The following is a 20136-nucleotide window of genomic DNA, read 5'->3' as shown; positions in this document are numbered from 1 at the left end:
AGAGGAAGGGAGAGAGGGGTAGAGAAAGAGAGACAAAGGGAGAGACAGGACAATAAGATCATCCAAAATCAGAGAGATAAAATTTGCCTCTCAAAGGCTCGTACCTCGATCTTGCCGATGAACTGGTATGACCCTCTTTTGCAAAGTGTTTTATCAGTCAAGGGTATAAAAGAACAACTAGATGATAAGAGACATCCCGCCATGCATAAATGATCCTGGGTCTTTTGGTTTTTCAATGAATAAATCTGTGTTTTGGATTTCAACTGATCAATCTGTGCTTCAATGCCATGGGAAAAAACAGAGAGCAGAAATTAAACAACAAAAAATTGTGACAGGGGTGGGGACTCTGTCAACTGTTTTATGCAGAAGTGAGTTCCAACATAGTACAGTGGCCAAACAAGGTTATTTTTGACTCAAGATAACATATCTGTCACTTTGTCGAACTACTTCAGTTTTGTTCAACACATGTTAATCAGGGAATAGCATGTTTGGTTCATGTTGCATAAACAAAGTTGATTGTCAACATAGGATTGAACCAGCTGATGATCATTCTATTTTGTGTGCTTTTTGTTTTCATTTAATCCGTCAAGGACGGACTGAGTTTTGATACAACACGCATTTCCCATAGACACCTGCCCGAGTATACTCGGGACACGTCCTCAACGGGTTAAAAGGCGACACAAGAGGTAAAACATCTGACGACGAAAATTGCTGTGTTACATGTAGATGTGTTATTTGTGCTGCAATATGTTTGAAATTTTGCGGAAATAGGGACATAATTCAAGCTTTCTGAATAATAAACCATAAACGACCTATTCTATTGTCTTTTTATTTACCGTAGGCAGACGGCAACGTACATGCGCTGCTCGATTGTCATGCTTCGACTGGAATTCAATACGGTGAGCAGCTCCACCGAGAGAAACAAGAGGCGCAAATTCCCTTCTAGGAGCGTGATGTGAATCAGAATTGGCCACCATCCCAGTTGATTTAAAATTGGCCAGACATGGCAGCGATGACATCAAGAAAGGCCTGCTGACACCACCCCCTGCAATTGTCGCCATTGACAGCAAAATTCCAGTGACTGGATGGTGCAATTAGGACAGCAAGGAGAACCTTCAGCAGAGCGAGCAACAGCAAAGTCCACCGAAAGAGAGGCTTGTGTCTTGTTTATCTGTGATATTTCTGGATGAAGATAAGAAGTACATTTTGTTGCTGACTGAAGTATTTGTATTGAGATTCTATATCATCAAGGTGAGTGTTGATTGTCAGTGCTAGCTGTTCCTCAGATGCTCTGGATGTGCCATGTCCCTTTTGGTTATTTTAGTACCCCGGTAACCGATGCTAACTTCTTTGTGGAAAGGAATTTGTGAGAATCATACAGGAGTGTGTTAAAAAGTTTGAGGGTACGCGAAGGAGAGGTCGTTTGAATCTAGTGAAGACATTTGTTGCAGAGGGAGGAGCAGATACATAGATTGCTTGCAAGATGGAAGAGAGAGGCAGGCTGTCCGATGGCAGGCAGTTGTGTCCAGTAGTAGTAGTGGACATGGAGGCGGACCCATCAACTGACCGCTACAGCCAACTCAATGAGGACATTCTGGAGGAGATTGGTGATGCTGTGGCTGCTGCCGGTGACTCAGATTCCGACTCCAATTCCGACTCTGGCAACCTTCAGACGGTAGTGGTCGTCGACCAGGCCAGGCGGACAATCGATCGGACGAAAGGAAGCATGTCACCAGCGGCAGCGGCATCGCAGGTGCCACATTCAGAATCCTCCGACGAGCTGGTGCAGTCAGTAAAGTCACTGACGACTCAGATCAAGCAGCTAACAGACAACACGAAGCGGCTGGCACAGGAGGGACTCAGCCTCCGCAACGAGCTGGAGCGGGTCGCTGACCAGGTGGACCAGGCAGAGAAGTCGGACGAGCTGACCCAGCTCCTGGCCGCTGAGAAGCTGAAGCACATTGGCCAGTCTGGAAGTGACCAGACCAGCCAGGGACATCAGGAGCAGCCTATGGTCAAAGGGTCCTACGCACTTGGTAAGCCTAATACCGGTACCTCTTAGCTGCCACCTTTTCTGTCATCAGATGTGGGCTGTGTTTAACCATTAGTAAAAAATGTGCAGGTTGTGAGTGGTAATCTATTGTGGTATGATGATTTGTTCAGCATGTGATTGTGTCAGTAAGATTTTGAGAGCAGCATGGTGCAAAGAGTATTTAAAGTGTAATTATATATCATAAGCCACGTTGTCTGTGCTTCATCCAGTTAACCTTACCCTACCCTGCAGAATCAATACCATAAAAGCAGTGCCTTCCAGAAGAATGTGGCAGCCTCACATTAGATATGAAACAGACTCTGCAAGGGAAGGATTGTATTAATGCCTTCACTTTTGCATGAGTTATTACTTTGCCTTCTCAGAAATACATTCACCAGAACAGCAGCTCTGAATCTATTCCATCAGGACTGCCAACAATCACAGTGTAGTTTTCATACAATCTCAATGGCATTGGATCCACATCTTGATTTTGAGAGGGTAATTAGAAAAACATAAAGAAGGCTCCTGAGGGGATTTATAGGGGCCTTCAGTTCTCATTCTATGTACAGTGGTTTCAGCCACAGTGTATGTAGTGCATTAAAAAGCAGCACAAAAAACAAGCAAGAGGAGATTCCCAGTAAAATGAAACGTGACACTCCAGTTGAGTGAACAAAAAGGTAGCAGAAATTTCTTCTGATGCACCTGCTTGTGGCTTCCTCTGGAAGCTCAAATGCATTTCCCTGACATTCTCAAACTGTTAACCCGTTTCTTACGGGAACCTAATGGCCTGTGTATTAAGTCTATTGGGATTTCAGAACTCGGTACGGAACAGGGTAAAATTCAGAAACATGAATGTCCATAACAGGTAAGGCAGTGAAATGTGCGGTGTGCTAGCTTGCAAATGAAGGAAGTGTTATGAATACACAACTTTAGTCAGGATCACTTTTCCTTTCTTAAAGTGTTTTCTCTTTGCTTGTTGAGCTCTGTTTGATTCACTACAAGCTATCCATTTTATTTGAAATTTACACATCATAAGGGCTTTTTACACTTGTAAATTTTTGCTTAGCCCCGGACCAACGGTGGGGCTAAGGGGGGGCCTTAGCCCCACCGTTGGTACGGGACTATCCTTACAATGTAGCCCACTTTCTGTTTACACTCGTTTTTGCCAAAGTGGGCTATCCCCACTGATAGTACGGTACTATCTGGCCCTGCAAAATAGCAGGGGTTAGCACCGCAATTGCGGTGCCAAGCAAGTGAGTGTAAACAGAACGAAAAAATAATCCTGGGCTAAGCGACGGAGACGAAGTCCGACCCTCACTGACCAATCAGAAACGAGGTAATCAAGTGCTGCCGGTGCGTGCGTGTACGTGTACAGTACACAGCGTAATTATGAATATTCATGTGGTTTGGAAAGTCCGGGGCTAAGAAATACGAGCGTAAAAAGGTCAGTTTTCTCCTTAGCCCGGGACAAGAGATAGTACGGGACTAATTGGCGAGTGTAAAAAGCTGAAAAAATTGGTACGGGACTAACGATAATCCTGGGTCAGAGAAAGTCCGGGGTTAAGAAACACAAGTGTAAAAAGCCCTATAGATAAAGATTTTTTTCACAATATGTTCCACTCAGTATTCTTGGCATTCATAGGCCAGTCTTTGAATTTTTTTGTCTTTTTTTTTTTTGTCTGGAGTCAAAGTTAAAAAGTTGATAAAGCTCCTGACCGGTACAAGCAAGTATCCCCAAACTCCATAGTGTGTACCTCTATTTTATTACCTTTGCTGAAATTATTACAGTAATAGTACTGGTATCATGATATATTCATCGCATCGCAGAAGACCAAGATTTCTCATTCTCAGAACAGAAGTTTAAGCAGTTGTTACTTTAGTTATAATGAAAGTTGCAATGATATCATCATTTACATTATAAATTGTTTGTACTAAATTTGTAGAAGCATCACATACCGGTACCCAGATTTGTGGATACTCTTTAACATTCCTTTCACATTCCTTTAACATTCAGTTTATCCATAATTTAATCAAATATACCTTGGAATATACTGAAGTGTCAATCTGCATGAAAATGGAGCTGCTTAAAGACTGTGCAATTAGCATCAGGTGATAAGGAGAAAATCTGTAAGCATTCCTCAAAATATCTCTAAGTTTTGTTTGTGGACCAGACCTATTATTCAAACTGGTTGGAAGCACTGAGTGTTCCTACAGAAATTTTACTGGCATATATATACAATCCGTACGAGGAGATAGACCATACACAAATGCATCCAAATTTATGCGTGTTTCCTCCTTGAACGTGATCCAGGGCGCGCCTAATGCCCCCAGAGGCTCCAGTGACATAGCTACTCTTTATGTATGCATGCGTAAATAAAATACGCAGTTGCGGACGGGACATTTTGAGGGGGGATGACATGAGTAATACGTTGGCAGGCATTTGATGAAGAAACACTGATCTGTTAAATTCAATGACTCGGTGTCCCCGTCTGTACTTAGATATTCGATGACAATCCCTTGCATCAAATCTTGTGAAGAAACTGCAAAAAGCATTTTGTGACCCTGATGCTAAATCCTCAACACGAATGGGAAGAAGAATTTCATGACTAGTTTGAAGGAGATGGCTTGAGATCATTTAGTGTCAGAATGATTAGCATGTGGGGTCATGTATGAAAACTTGCTATTAAAATACACACTGAAGATGTTTTATGACCTTATTTTGAAATAACCTTTTATAGCCTGTTTATTCCCAAAATATGATAACTCCATGTATTTCATGATCTGCCACAATAGCCACTTTAAACCACCAAACAATTGTCTTTGACTGGGAACCCACCCCCCCCCCAAAAAAAAGGTGCCTCGATCTTGTGTGATTTTCAGCTTCCCATTGAAGCATTACACGCATGAATAGCTAGGTGAATCTGAATAATGCAATGGGGGAGGGGATGGACAGGACTTAATCTTCATTCACTTTCTTGTCATTTCATTTCCTTGTTCTTTGTTGCAGTTACCTAGTTTGCTGAATGTATAGATACACAGTGAAATTTTTTTTTTTTAAAATGCCTAGAGCAACAATGATCGATATCCAGCAACATGATTATAAGGTGCTTTTGTGAAGTCGTTTTTATTGCCATTTGAATAACATTTCACCAGGTTGGTCCACATACATTGATGTGATTTGAGATGCACGTAATATTCTAAATCAAGCCACTATAGTGTTATGTGGTGTCTTTATTAGCTTTGTACAAAATGAAACACTCGCAGTGGTTCTTTAATGACAGTTTTGTCATATTTAGTTTCACCTTTAAACACCCTTAAACTCATATCAGTTTCCTTTCAATGATGGATTGTATTCTGTTATGATTAACTAGCTGTGTGATATCTCAGTACGTAACATGTTTTTTCCTGTGCCAAATGAAAAACATATGTAATCCATGATTCCTATATTCATGATTCATTTCATGTTTTCATGATCCCATTGATATTAGAAAAATATAGATAGGCAAATATTTAGAATGATGGTATTTCTCTCTTGTTTGTTTGTGAATAGAGACCAAAAGTTTCCCAGAGGAAGAGTGAGGCACAAGGGGGGGGGGGGGGGGGTCAGAGGTTGCCATGGGAATGGACAATTGTGATATCTTGTTTGGAATGAAAACAGAAACATTTCCATCAGGATTACATTCATCTCTCGAAAAGAAAACAATGCCATTGTGTTCACTTTTAACCCTTGATCTCTACAAATCCTTCTGCTTGCTTGGAGTTCTGCAAAAGTTTCCATTCAGCTGTGTCTCTCCAAGAGTGCACTGTTGAAAAAATTGAGAACTTATAGCAGGATAAACACCCAAACTCATTATGGTATCCCCATTTGGCACAGAAAATCATACCCTGCTATCATGTACCATTACCATTCCTTTACGGAGCGTCGATCATGCCATCATTTTTTTTTCATGTGCATGAAACTTTCACGAATTTTGTGAGGAGCTGAGATTCATGAAAGTTAAATGGATGCAAAAGTGTTTCGTGTACACAGTGCATTGAATGCCAGTGGTCATGCACAGAGGTAAGAGGAGTGTTCGAACTGTGTGTGAACATAACTGATTGTCAAAACTATATTATTTCCCATTCTATCACATGCTGTACTGCTGGCATAGTGTCTCCCCAGAGGTAGATCCAGAGTATTATATCAAAAAAAATGAAATACTTCAAAAAGTATTGGTAATGATGTGATTTTCTGGCTCGTGACAAACTGAGAGGTTAGTCTCGGGCCTGTCTGCAGCCTCAGGGGCATTTGTAGGGTTAGGGAGGCAAGAGGTCAACCAAATTCAAATCAAATTGTGGGGAAGAGGGCAGGGAAGGTGGGGGAATAAAGTACCTAGGGAATGCTCCAAAATGCTATCATTCATGGGACAGCGACAGTGTTCATGCCATTCATTGCACTGGATCATAAATATGTTTTTACTTCTGCTGTTTCATTGTTTGTTGTGCACTTTTTTTTTTTTTCATTGCATAGTGCTTACGTTTTCCCCCATATACATTCCTGCAATTTTTAGAGGGACTATGAATACATATTTTGTTGTCGCTGTTGCAGAGATTTACCGACATAAGATACACTGGCGCCCCCCCTTTATTTTTTTGCTAAAACAAAAGAAATTTATAAAAAAGAAAAAATGGGGGTGGGGTGCGTGCGCCCCCCTTTAATTTTGAAAAGGCGCCCCCTCTTTAACCCGTTGAGGACGAGTCCCGAGTATACTCGGGCAAGGATCTATGGGAAATGCGTGTTATAGGAAAATCAAACCGTCCTCAACGGGTTAAGGAATTTCTTGATCCGCCCCTGATACTTCACTTGATTGGCAAGTAGCAAGTGATAATGAAGAGTCACTGCTGATAGGGATTGTGGTGATAGTGGTGATGGTGGTAGAATAATGATAAAAAGCAACAATATCAAAGCAAACACAGCAATGCCTGAGAGTTTTGCCCCAGCTATGGTGCGGCTTGCCAGACAGGATTGGAAATCAATGCAGAATAATCCAAAATTCGTAATGGAATATAGCAATAAATGACAGGAGTGTGGAGTCAGCCACATCTATTGACTGTCTAGCCTTGAATGTGGAAGCCCACTGGCAGGTCTTCCATATGATATGTAGTCTCATCTTTTCCAAACCTCTTTGCATCCAATTTTTATAATGATGCTTTTGAAACGGTGGGTGAAAGATATCACTTTTTCTTATTCATTTCTTTCTTATTCATTTGCGCCTGGATCATTTTTGTTATATTCATTCATTCATGTTTGTTTTTATTTTCATTTCCAATCAATATACATAGGTAATACAAACGTCAAATTATTACATATCTTGTAACATCCTAATACATAATAATATATATAATTACATATATATCTCAATGGTTGATATACATGTTTACAAGTATTTCTAATGGCCTTTCCATTATAATGCATTGATCAATATATTTTGTCAGTTCATATTATGAACATTATATCATGTTTCATTGTATTGAAAGCAACTTGAATGAACTACATTAAATTAGCTCATGATGTATAAACTCCATTGTTCCTAGCAGAAAGTTTGACATGATGGCAGTAGTACCTAGCCTTGAGTCTATGAGACCTTGCTCCATATATCATTTTGCTTGTTTTTTGTACTCTTCCTCAAATTGGATATGTCATTTTTTTTAATTGCATAATGATGCTCAAGACAAGCTGCATATAGGTCTATTACTTTTCCATTTGTTACTGCTGTATATAAATGAAATGCAGTATTAGGCTGTGGAAACGCCATGACGAACTAATCAATAATATTAATTTGCTGGAGACTGCATTATCAATTTATGAACTAATTGGGAAGTGTCACATATACTTCAGTCAATATTGCTACCATAAATGGAAGACTCCCCACTTTTTTTTTCATTCTTCATCTTCAGAGATAGCTCAATGTCAAGATGGCTGGATCAAAGACAAAGAATTTCTCAAATTATTCCTGAAGTCATCTGAGAACATTACCTAACATAGATAGAAAGATATTTAAGATTTTATATACAAGTGTATATGACTGGAATTGCCTAAACCACATCAATGATAATAGCTACAATCTGTGGAAATATGTAACCTCTCTAAAGTGCATCGGGAAAGGAGGTGTTTACAAAGTATTGTCTTGTGTACTCATTTATATTTGTTTGAAGTATAAGAGTAACATTAGCATTAGCAGGCTTCAATGGTAGTTGTGTGCTTTTACACACACACACACACACACACAGACACACACAAGCACATGCACACATAGAATCCTTTGAAAACACACATCAACCAACTATGTATCAGTCAGTTAGAATGAAATTTATGGTCATAGTTTTTTTTTTTCCCCATGGACGAACATTATTCATGTATTTACTGGCAATCTGAAATTATGGTGTAAACAAACAAAAGAGACAGTAACACTCTGATATTTTACTACCAGTAGATGGTTTATTGTGTCAAATATCCCATGAAGGCGATGAACTGAGTTTATTGCTCAAAAACTCAGTTTATCAGAGATAAATCAAGTTTATTGATTGATAGATAAAGTTTTTTGATTCATGGGACATTTGGCTTGCCATACCCATGGAGTTATTCATACTGTTAAAATCCTGCTTCTCTCTCTCTCTCTCATATCACCCTGCACACAGTAGTTGCCATGATATAAAACGATTTACATCTTTACTTACCAATGGAACAATCACATGGTAGCCTCCGGGGAGTTATTACTTCTTTCATTTTTTTAAAAATCCTTTTTAATTGAAGGGGACGTATAGGTATTTGGCTAAAATCTGTTTTGATTGTCAGGACAATCTCATCTAGATTGCATATAGGTGGTTGTTACTAGTATTATTGTTATTTTTTCTTGTGAATGCATAATGAAACCTTGACATCTTACAACTTTTTTTGTTTGGTCTGATCTTCACAAAACAATTTTATATAGGCTTACCATTCTGTTAACCCATTGACAACATGCTGATTTTGCTACAACACACATTTCCAATAGAAACCTACCCGAGTATTCTTGGGAATAGTCTTCAATGGGTTAATGCTTTATGAAGTATAATTTAGCCAACTTGCATTATGAACTTGGATTTGAGTTTATGCTGTAAGTGTTTCAACTTGTTTACTGTACTGATGTAGGCCCATTGGATGGGTTTCTATACAACACCCAACCTGTTTGGACCATGAAATGAACACAGAACAGGTGTACAGGGAATGCTGTAAGCCTGTGGTCAGAGTGCTTGTGTGTTGTGGTGGGGTAAAATGTGTCCAAGGCATGTGGCACAAATGTACAGTGGGTGTTTGTGTTTTTGAAGAATTCATGATTGATGCTTTTGTCACAAACATGATTGTGCATGTGTGTGTGTGTGTGTGTGTGTGTGTGTGTGGTAGGAAAAAATATGTCATTGATTGTTGTTTATTTCTTGATATATTTTTTGGTTTTCTTTAGCTTTTTACTGAATCCACTGATAGCGTACAAGAATGATTGATTCTTACCACATTTCTGACACGCAAACTTGTTTACTGCATACAAGTGTATGATGTTAATTTCCAGAAGCCAAAACATTTGGATCTGAGGTGCAAAAACAACAGGTGTGAAAAGTAGCGTTTTCACCCCACCCACAGAAGGATTTTGAATTCATGTTTAATAATAATTTATTTTCAGAGGCAGTCACAAATATGCCAGGACAGAGGAGTTAGCAATGTGTGGATATTTATGAAGTGTTGTTAAAAGTAATTTTTTCCTCTTTTTTAGTAAACTGTATTCAATAGATGATTGAAGTTCATTATCCTGATAGACTTTGAATCAAACAAAAGTCCTGTGTTCATGTGGTATGCTTTCATTGATATAACAGTACATTTGATACATTTGATTTGAGAGATATACAAGTAAGTTGATAGTAGAACTTATGAGAGAAATTAGATAAAATGGATCGAAAATGAAGTGATCACATTTACCCGAGATAGTCTGCAGATCCGTCAATATAATAAGACAAGGTATGTAGTGGTCAAATAATTTGGGTGGTCATTGTTGCTGGTGGTATGAAATATAGATAGTGCGTACCTGTATGTTGCAAGAGTTGTATTACAATGTAGGCCTACATTGTTAGGTATCAGGGTCGAGCTGTTCGTGGAAAAGACGTCTACCATAATCGCCTCAATGTCAATTGCATAGAATGATGTAAAACATCGGCACATAAGTCGATCTGTATGTACGTGCCTGCATGACTTGTGCACATCTTTTATTGAGGCCAACAGATAATAAATGTCATCATTTGATCCCTTTTATTGATATTTCTTGCTTTATAAAAAATATGCCTTTATTTTTCTTTCTATGGGGAGTGATGGGATAGCTGTTGTAAATTAGGCATGACCCACTGCTTTGCAAAATATTCGTGAAATGGGAAGTTTATTTAAAGAAAAAAAGGAATGAAATTGCTAGTGTGTGTATGTATGTGTGTATGTGTGTGTATGTATGTATGTGTGATGTGTAGTGTATACATTCATTTTACATGTATGAAAGGTATGTTACCATCACTGGGTGGTGGAAACAGCATTGCATGATTTATGTGACATTCTATTTTTGTGGTCATGAATTCTGGTCATATACATGATCTGTAGTCATAAAATCCCTGTTCCACTTTTAGGATATTTAAACAGACAAGAGGGGGAATAAAACTTGTCTGTATTCCCTAAAATAGAGTGTGATGAAAATGAAAACAATTTGATGGTTGCTATTTCTAAGTGGCATTCCAATTTTAGCTGCTGTAATGTATAGTACATGTGGTATGTTCAAAGGAAAGAGAAGTGACTGTGTCTGTATGAATATTGTTCTTTTTTCTGAGAGCTCTTCAAAGCACTGCTTGAATGATGTTTCTGCTTTGACAAATCTGAAACGCACAGTCTCCTATATAATTGTACTACTCGAGTTTTTTATATTGTGTGATAATAGAAGAAGATAACTGAAGAAGATTTGTAAAAAATGAAATGGTTTTAGCAATAGACATGAGGAGAGGCATAAACCATTTCATATAATGCTGAAGTAGATCCTTGTCATTTGATTGGTTGTTAGACATTGATCATTCTTTCCATTTCACTATGACGTAATCATCCATGCTATTGTGGCTCCATTTACCGTGCAATTTTGGTCCATACGGTTTGCTCCATTGCACACGCTCCAAGAGCCCGCCACACTACGCATGTAAAGCACTTGCGTACATTTGTAGTGTGTATGCAACAGCGTGCTAGCGTAAAGCGCTCAGTGAGCACTCTCAGTCTCAGATCCCGCACATACTCTCTTGTTTCTGAACTCATAAAACATCAAATGACAAAGATCTATTTTAGGCATTACATAAAACAAATAAACATTTTTCATTCGTGCAATGGACAGAATATTTCATTCGGTGAAAGATGAAATTATTGATCCATTCAACGAGGTGCAGCCTCGTTGAATGGATCTTCCATCTTTCACCTCATGAAATATTCTGTCCATTCCACTCATAAACGCCCGAAGAGATCCTTGTCATTTGATTGGTTGTTTGACATTGATCATTCGGCCCATTTCACTATGACGTCATCGTCCGTGCAATGTTGGATCCATACGATTTGCTCCACTGCACGTTCACTGAGAGCTCAACACACTACGCGTGTATTAAAAACGCTTTCGTTTGCAGTGTGTGTATGCGACAGCGCACTAGCGCAAAGCGCTCAATAAGCACTCTTGCGATCTCAGATTCTCTCATTTCTAAATTACTAAAATATCAAATGACAAGGATCTATTTTAGGTGTTATATAAAACAAATAATAAATGTTTTTCATTCGTGCAATGGACGGAATATTTCATTCGGTGAAAGATGAAATGTTTGATCCATTCATCTGTCCATTGCACTCATAAACATTCATTATTTGATACTGTAAAATGTTTATTAGCTTGGTGATTGTTGTTTACAAGAGTGCGAAAGTGATGATGTCGCCATCTTTTGTTATAGCTTGGGTTGGAAACAGGTGCGAGCATGGTTAGCAACAATAGTGTTTACAGATATTCAGGCCAGGTGAAGTTGTTTAGAATCAGTTTCTGTGGCAGTGAATGGCTGACATCACACTTTGGTTTACTCTATAGACTCTCGATAGTGACAGTGACAGCATAATTCTCAGAACTGTTATATTCTGGAGTTTTTGTGCATATATCCAGCCATCATCTCATATGAAAAATGAACAGACAAACAAACAAACAAACAAACAAATGAATGAATGTCACGGTAGAACTCAGTCAGCCAAGTTTGGCAATCTCTGAAATTTAGGCATCACTTTTTTTAACATTTCGAGAGCAGTTAAGCTTTGGAGGAAGCCTTTTGATTGCCCAAAGAAAACAACCTTCAAAAGCATTAACAGAAATCTATGTCTTGTGCCATTTTTTTTCTCCAATCTGTATGGTGAGGTTTCTTTATGAATGCACTGAATGTTTCTCCCCACATTTCCTGTGCTCCACCAGTGGAGCCTGTCATCAGTTATTAGATCAAGCACCCTGGTGTCATGTTCATACAAACATGTTGAAGAAATGATAGAGCACAAGTCTCTCTTTGAGTGACAGGGGTCAAAGGTCATGGCTTAAACATATAAACTCTTAAAGCCAAATCTTGGAAACTCACCGAGGCTCTCCCTCTGTACCTGCAGTGCCATTACTATATTTGGTATCACTTTGAAGCCTTTTGCATCACTTCCCAATGATACTCATGTTTTCTTGTAATATGCAGGCACAGAATATGCAGTTTGTTAGAGTATCAAGACCAACTATGAAAAGATACGGCTGTATTAGCAATAGCATGACTGTGGAGTCCTATATTATTTTGTGCAGTAAATTCCTAATTCCTATCACAGGAGTGAGGGTGACTGGAGATTTTGATATAAATCATCTTGAGGTGAATGGTATTGATGGACTCTTGTCAAGCATGTATTGTATCCTGTGTCATCTTTTATTGATAGAATGATTATTGTTATGTACAACTGAGTTCATGTATTTGACACTGCCGTAAAGTATACGTAGGATGCAAAGGACATGATCTCCAGATGATACAGCTGCATCTGTGAAGGAGAGGGCATAATAACTGACATTCAAACAAAATCCAGTTAGAATAATAAAGAACATTTTAGCAATCGGCAAGGGCCCTTATATCGCCATAATTTTTTCTTTTGAACAAATGTGAAATGGAACAAACAAGCCTGTTGTTTTCCAGTTTTTAGCAGCATAAAACTTGAGTCAGCAAAAATGAAAACAAAATATTTCAAAGTGAGGTACTATAAAGAAAAAATAGTCAATAGTAAGGTGATAATCCAATGTATTTGAATAGTTTAATCATGGTCTGATTAATAGTCTTCATGAACTCTGTTTGATCCATATGGAATAGTAGGTAGACTGTAATCTTTGTTTTGTATGCCTGCCATACAAAGTGTGAAGATGTTTTGATAGGAGTTTTAAATAGTAGATCTTCATTGAGCTATAGTTATTGAAGGTGACTCCCTTTGATCTGCAAGAAATTCTGTTGGTACATGGTGGTGAAATTCTCACTGCAGACTAGCGAGTTTCTCTTGAGCAGCGGATGTCATGTTGCCATGGACACGAGGACTAGATTTTTTTTCTTGCTTTTTCTGCAGCTGAAGGGCTTCTCTGCCTTGTTTGCACACTTCCTTCAAGAAATGATTGTGTGCCTTCACACTTGCCAAAAACTTGTTTATGAACGTGTCTCTAAACACAATGGCGGAGTCAATTTTTGTATATATCTGAATCATATTTCTCGTCATCAGTTTCTCAAATGACAATAGACATATCATGTACAATTATGTATAATTATAAGGAATAGGACATTACCCCCTCCCCCACACATACAGAGAAAAGAAAAAATAAATATCGGTTAATGATGTGGTTAGAGTAAAAATTAGGATTAGAATTAGGATTAGGGTTAGAATTTGGGCTATGTTGGGCGTAGGTTCAGGATTAAAATTAAAAAATAAGGTTAGGGTGAGAGAAAGGGTCTGGAGTAATTGTGAAGGAGATAATCATCCTGGAACAGACAAATCATGGTCTAGGAGTTTAATTTTGCAGTCAACTTTCTTCTTGCTCCTGTGGACTCAGAAGAAGAAGACGGATGAATGACTTAACACACATTCTTTTACCCATTAGTAACTGAACTGCCTGAAACTACCTGTCTTGTTACTCCCTTAAACACCCAAAACTGCCTGTCTTTTTCTTTGTATAGTTTTAGATTTATGCTTTACCATTTTTATATAGAATATATAATTATGTAATTTGAAAGAGGTCAAAGATCAACAAAAGTAGGTCAGAAGTATTTCTGTGACACACCATTCTCTTTCCTAAAGTCTTTATAGGCTTTCATATTATAAACGTTACTTATAGTATAGACAAAAATAAACTTGCAGTGAGCTTTGTTACATTACTTAGAAAGTTGTCTAAATTAAACCTTTCAGGGAACCATAAGACATTATGCACAGAATCTTCAGATGCTAAATGGTTGATATAACTGTGAAAGTCCCAATATTTTGTGATGGATGGATCTTCCAACGTAACTTCCGCAAGGAAAATGGGACGATCTGCTCAGAAGTTATGAATTGTTAAAGTTGTGGTCTTAAAAGACCATAGTGATGTGCCATCACACTGGGATGAAGAAGCCTACAAAAATATGTAGCGTCAGTTCTCTAGCATAATGAAATCAGCCACGTCATACCTCCTTCAAAAGGCAGGGGGAATATTACCCGTAGCAAATGTCCATAATAAGTTGAAGAAATATATTTACTTTTCATTATTGAAAGAAAATGCAATTAAGAAAGTATGAATTTTTAAAAGAACTTTGCATTTTCTTCGTATCGTTCCTTCTTCTGGCATCGCAGACTGTTGTAGCCTTCTTACTCGGTCATGACAGTATGTGCATTTAACCAAAATTTTGGCAATTTATCACTTTCAAATAGAACTTCACCGATGTGTTTTTCTCATATTTCTGCATTCACCAAATCCACATGACATGTTTGAGCCAAATTTCCCTTTATCCTAAAACTTTTTACTCTCCCAGCCCCCTTCACTTACTCATCTTTTTCTTTCTCATGATGGAAGGACACATCTTTTTTTTTTTCCAGACATGGGCAGTCATAGAAAATGAAATGAATAAGATAAACACAATGAAATCATCACAAAGCACAATTCTGAGGCTGCTTTCCCCGACTTGGAAAGAATCCATTGTAAAGATAGCAGGGATGGGATTTGTTGGATAAATTATGGCATTCTCTTCTGAGAGCCAATCTACCAGATAGTGTGTGGGGGGGGGGGGGGCACAAATGCCCCTGCTGTCATGAATCATGACCTCATTTGTGGAGGATGGCATGTTTACGATGATTAAGTCTACATTTTACAGGTGGGTGCACTGTACTTTTTCTTTGGCAGAGATGGTGGTGGTGGTGGGGGGGGGGGGGGGAGTGAACAAACTGTGCCATCCAGTATATTTTTATTTTTCATTTTGCAGTGCTTTTTTTTTTTTTTTTTTTAGATAAGCTGTGATCCAGTACAGGTGTATGAAGGTAAAGGTTGTCATGGCGACAAGTGATGAAGGCATTGGTTCTTTGTGTAGCAGTTAGGTCAGTATTTTGATGCAATTAGGAGATTGATGCTCCAATGATGATGGCAATAATGATACTGATTATGATAATGACGATCATGGTAGTGATGATGATGTTGACGATGCAAATTATGTTATAGACACTTGAAAATGGTAGAAAATGGTGGTATTGATGTAATGATGATATTGAGGATGATAACAGTGATGATGATGTAATGACAGTGCTAGTGATGATGTTGATAATAATGGTCTTCTTTATTCAGAGTGGTATCTGCAGTGGTGCCACTGCTCTACCAGAGGGCCCAGCTACTGATGATGATGATGGTAGTGATATGATGATAATGATATTGATGATGCTTATGATTATAGAAGATGGAGGAAATGAATCCTGTTAGAGAAGTTGGTCTTACAGTGCTATTACAAGATGAAATTGGTATGGGTGTGATGATGATGATAGTGATGATGGTGATGATGGTGATGATGGTGATGATGGTAATGATGGTGATGATGGTGATGATGGTGATGGTGATGATGGTGATGATGGTGATGATGGTGATGATGGTGATGATGGTGATGATGGTGATGATGATGATGATGGTGATGATGATGATGATGGTGATGATGGTGATAATGATGAGTAGTCATATGATGCTGATGATAATGATGATGAAATAGATAATGTTGACAATTGAAGAAAATGCTGGTTGTCATGGCAGTTATGATGATTAATGCAGGATCATAACTTGATGATGAGAATGTTAGAGGGGCTATAAATGCAGAAGATATTAGGGCAATGGCAAGGTTACCAACTTCGGGCAGCAAAAGAGAAGAGAGAGAGAAAAAAAAAACAACAACATTTATTCTTGTACACACATTTCCAGGCAAGTTTATTCCTTCTGTTTACTCCATATATTGTGTGTATTGCAACAGAGGGGGCAAACAACTAATGATCCCTTGTGCCCAGATCGCATATGAAGACAATAACTCCCTGCTACTTCACTCTGCTTGATGATCCATTTATGTACTAATATATGCCGCAAGAGGATGGAGCAGGGAGACCTATTGTGAGCTTGCAGTAGAGATGCTTATCTATTCATATCTTGTCTGGCATTATATATATTCCTCTCCTAAAGCAATGCACACTATGGGTAGGGTGGATATATAGCAGGCATTAACTGCAATAGAAGCATCCAGTAATGAGGATAAGGGGGGAGTCAACACTTTTTGCAGACCTGGCCAAATTTTGGGGGCATGATAGATGACTTATTATGCATTATGAACAAAAAAGAACGTAAACACAGGCAACTATAGTGCTGAAGCCTTCTTTGCAGCAGTTTTTATAGCCACTGGGGTGTACTCCATATTTTTTCTTTTGTCTTAGAATATGTAATGTGCGTGTATGTGTGTGTGTGTGTGTGTGTGCATTTTAAATGTATCTGGGCATGTGTTATTAGTGTGGGTATATGTGACTTCTAAGTGTGCATAATAGATGCAGTTTCAAGTATCTTGGATAGTGTCGTCTGCATCATTATGAATAGTGCATGACTTTCCATCTGTAGTCTTGGTTATAGACTTACAAACACTTTTTTTTATTTTTTTTTCTTAGTCATGCCAAGTTAATTGTGTTTGTATCATTAGGCACACAGTAAAGTGTGTCAACCTGTGACAAAGTTTGTGACCTGTCTCCTCGTTGATGCAATTAAGTTCCCGTTGATGTAATTAAGTTGGGAGCTGTAAAGCTGAGAGAGAGAAAAAAAAAAGGTTGTACAAGTTGATCTTTGTTGAAGAATCTGAAAACTTAATATGTCTGTTTGAAAAGATCAAAACTTTGTCATCCTAAGTGCCTCCTTGTCCAATTTGTTACAATCTTAATGTGTTATTGTATCATATGAAACTTTGTGTTTGTTTGTTTGATTTTTTTTTAAGCATGTGTTTTGAAATGACCTATTTTGTGTGAGTGCTTGATCTCCACATGCTTCACTGCATCTACATTTTGAATCCTTGTTTGTTCAAAACTGCATGTATACTGCCTCTGTGGTATTTTTATTTTTTATAAATCTATTTCATTTGTTATCATTATATGACACTTTTATTGAAGACATCAGGACAATTGGAGTGTGGAAAATGTATTACCAAACTTAGGAAATCAACATTTGACAACAAATCAATCTTCTGGGTGGGCTTATTATGCCACTTTCAAAAAAAAAAATAATCAGTTTTGATTGTGTGGAGAATGTAAACACTAACATTTCATTTTGGACATGTTTGAGGTGAGATATGATGATACATATACAATGTTCAATCTTGTTGTGTGTTGTTGTTGTTGCTTTTTTTTTGGGGGGGGGGGGTGGGGACATTTGAAGAAAATATGAAGAAATTGAGTTTACCTTGCCATTTCTACCATCAGGAGGTGACCTGTGGCATAAAATGTAAACTTCCCACTTATGTTAGCTGGTCAAAAAAAAAAATGATGTATCTATCAAGCTACATTATATAACATATGCTTTTAGTTTACACTACAGCTCTCATAGGGAAATAATAACCCACAGTCTGATGAATGCGCACCCATGATAAATTGTTGCACAAATTTGTACCTTTATATACTGCAGTGCAACCTTTCGTGAAAGGAAATGTCGTGTTACTCATTGTTACAGATGTCATGTACCTTTGGAATGTTGTTCGTCAACTCTGGCTGACCTTTGGCAAGTATAAGAATCAGCTGTCATGTTATGTCAGGAAAGTTTTCTCTATATTATCGGGCCTTCCACAATGCCAGTTAAAAAGACATCACGCTAAAAAAGGAGACTGAATGACATACTGTAAAACGAGGAATGTTCCCATCCATTTTAATTTTTCAAATCATGGCTGTTGCCAAATTCCCTAAAATCAAAATGCACGGGAACGTTCTTGTCCACACTAATGCCAGCAGCAATTCACAAAAATTTCATGCCATGTGAAAGGCCGTCGTCGGCTCTAATTCGCAAAAATTTAATGCTGCAAAAATATCTTGCTTAACAGTATGTTTGTAGGAGAAAACATTTACTGGTAGGAGACTTTAAAGAGAGATGAGTTCCCATGAGTGCTAGAGAAAAAAATACCAGCTATCTGCCCAGATAACAGAATGAGGATGATGTTGTTCAGGGCATCTGGAGTATCTAAAGATAAACCCATGTGCTTTAGGGGTAATGATTAACCCTAATTTTCTTCAAAGTTTCTCAATGTTGCAAGTTTGTTACCATTGTTGTTATGCTTGCAAAAAAAAAAAATCATGTGGAAGTCTGATGTACCAAAAAGTTGTATTTTTGTTTTGTTTTGTTTTTTGTCTTGTTTTTGTTTTGTTTTTTGTTGGGGGGGGAGTATTTATAATATTATCAAAGCCAGCTTCATGTCGCAAGAATCTAAGGAGGGTTTAGGTCGAAAAAGGAAATTTAGCTATAATGTAGACAGTCACTATAATGACAAAAATGAGTGCAAGGTAATATGCGTAAAGTGACTAAAAATTTTGTTATGTTTATTTGAGTTAATCTCATTTATCATATTTTCATTTTCAACAAAAATATAAATGTACAAGACATATCCTAAAATTATTTGTATTCTATATATCAAAATGTGGCATTCATAATCACAGTATGATAGGTTTGTTATGAAGCAAAGATGCATAATATTTAGGTTTAAGATATACACATTTGTTTTATTCTAGTCTTCTGATTCTAAGTTGAATCTTTGTCTCAAAAAAAAAAAAGAGAGACTCCTTCCTTAAACCTTACCTTTGGGCTGATCAGAAATGAAGTAAAACTTTGTAGATTTTTTTTTTTGTCTGATACTTACTTATGAGTTAAATTATGGCTCTATAGAAACCTTACAAAGTTAAAATGAGTCTGAGAACCAGTTGGAGGCAATCTCAGAGATGGAAGATACCACCACCTTGAGATGGCAAAGAAACAGGCTCTAGACAGCAGGGCATCCATCTATGATGTATGGCTTCATCAGTGCCTCCAGTCAGCCACACACCTGGGCAGCCATACATATTTCATCTTCCACTCCCCCGTTCTCTTTTCCCAAAAGAGATAAATTCACAGAAAAAAAAAGGAGAAAAGTGAGTGGTAACCTCATTCTGATCATGATCCAACGGAAATTAAAGTTTGTTGGGCACTGTGACAATATGAGTGACATTAATAATACTGTGTTATATTAGATTGAAGGCCATGTAAAATGAAAAAAAAAAGTTAGTGGATGCGTATTCATGAAAAGAATTATATCCATATGTATATGTGTGTATTCAAAATAATGTATGAAGGAATCATTTTTTTTTCCTTTGAATACCCATATTAACTACTTTTTCTCCATTGAAATGTTGTAATATCTGATGTCCAGTTTTGCTACAGTAGTTACTAAAATTTAGCATTCATTTTGGTCCAACTTTTGTCATAAGGAATAAGTAACAAGTCTCC

General features: G+C 37.8%; 1 protein-coding gene across 1 annotated transcript in view; it reads left to right on the top strand.

Moving 5' to 3' along the window:
• The first annotated feature begins 1483 nt into the window (after nt 1–1483).
• The window catches only part of LOC140229627 (ATP-binding cassette subfamily G member 4-like), a 104962-nt gene continuing 86309 nt past the window's right edge, over nt 1484–20136 (top strand). Inside the window, exon 1 of the mRNA XM_072309875.1 lies at nt 1484–2036. Within this exon, the coding sequence (XP_072165976.1) occupies nt 1484–2036 (553 nt within the window). The remainder of the gene's footprint in view (nt 2037–20136) is intronic.

Source organism: Diadema setosum, chromosome 6 (assembly GCF_964275005.1).
Source record: "Diadema setosum chromosome 6, eeDiaSeto1, whole genome shotgun sequence".
Taxonomy (NCBI): Eukaryota; Metazoa; Echinodermata; class Echinoidea; order Diadematoida; family Diadematidae; genus Diadema; species Diadema setosum.
The sequence above is the reverse complement of the archived record's forward strand: the minus strand, read 5'-3'. Positions and strand labels throughout refer to the sequence as shown.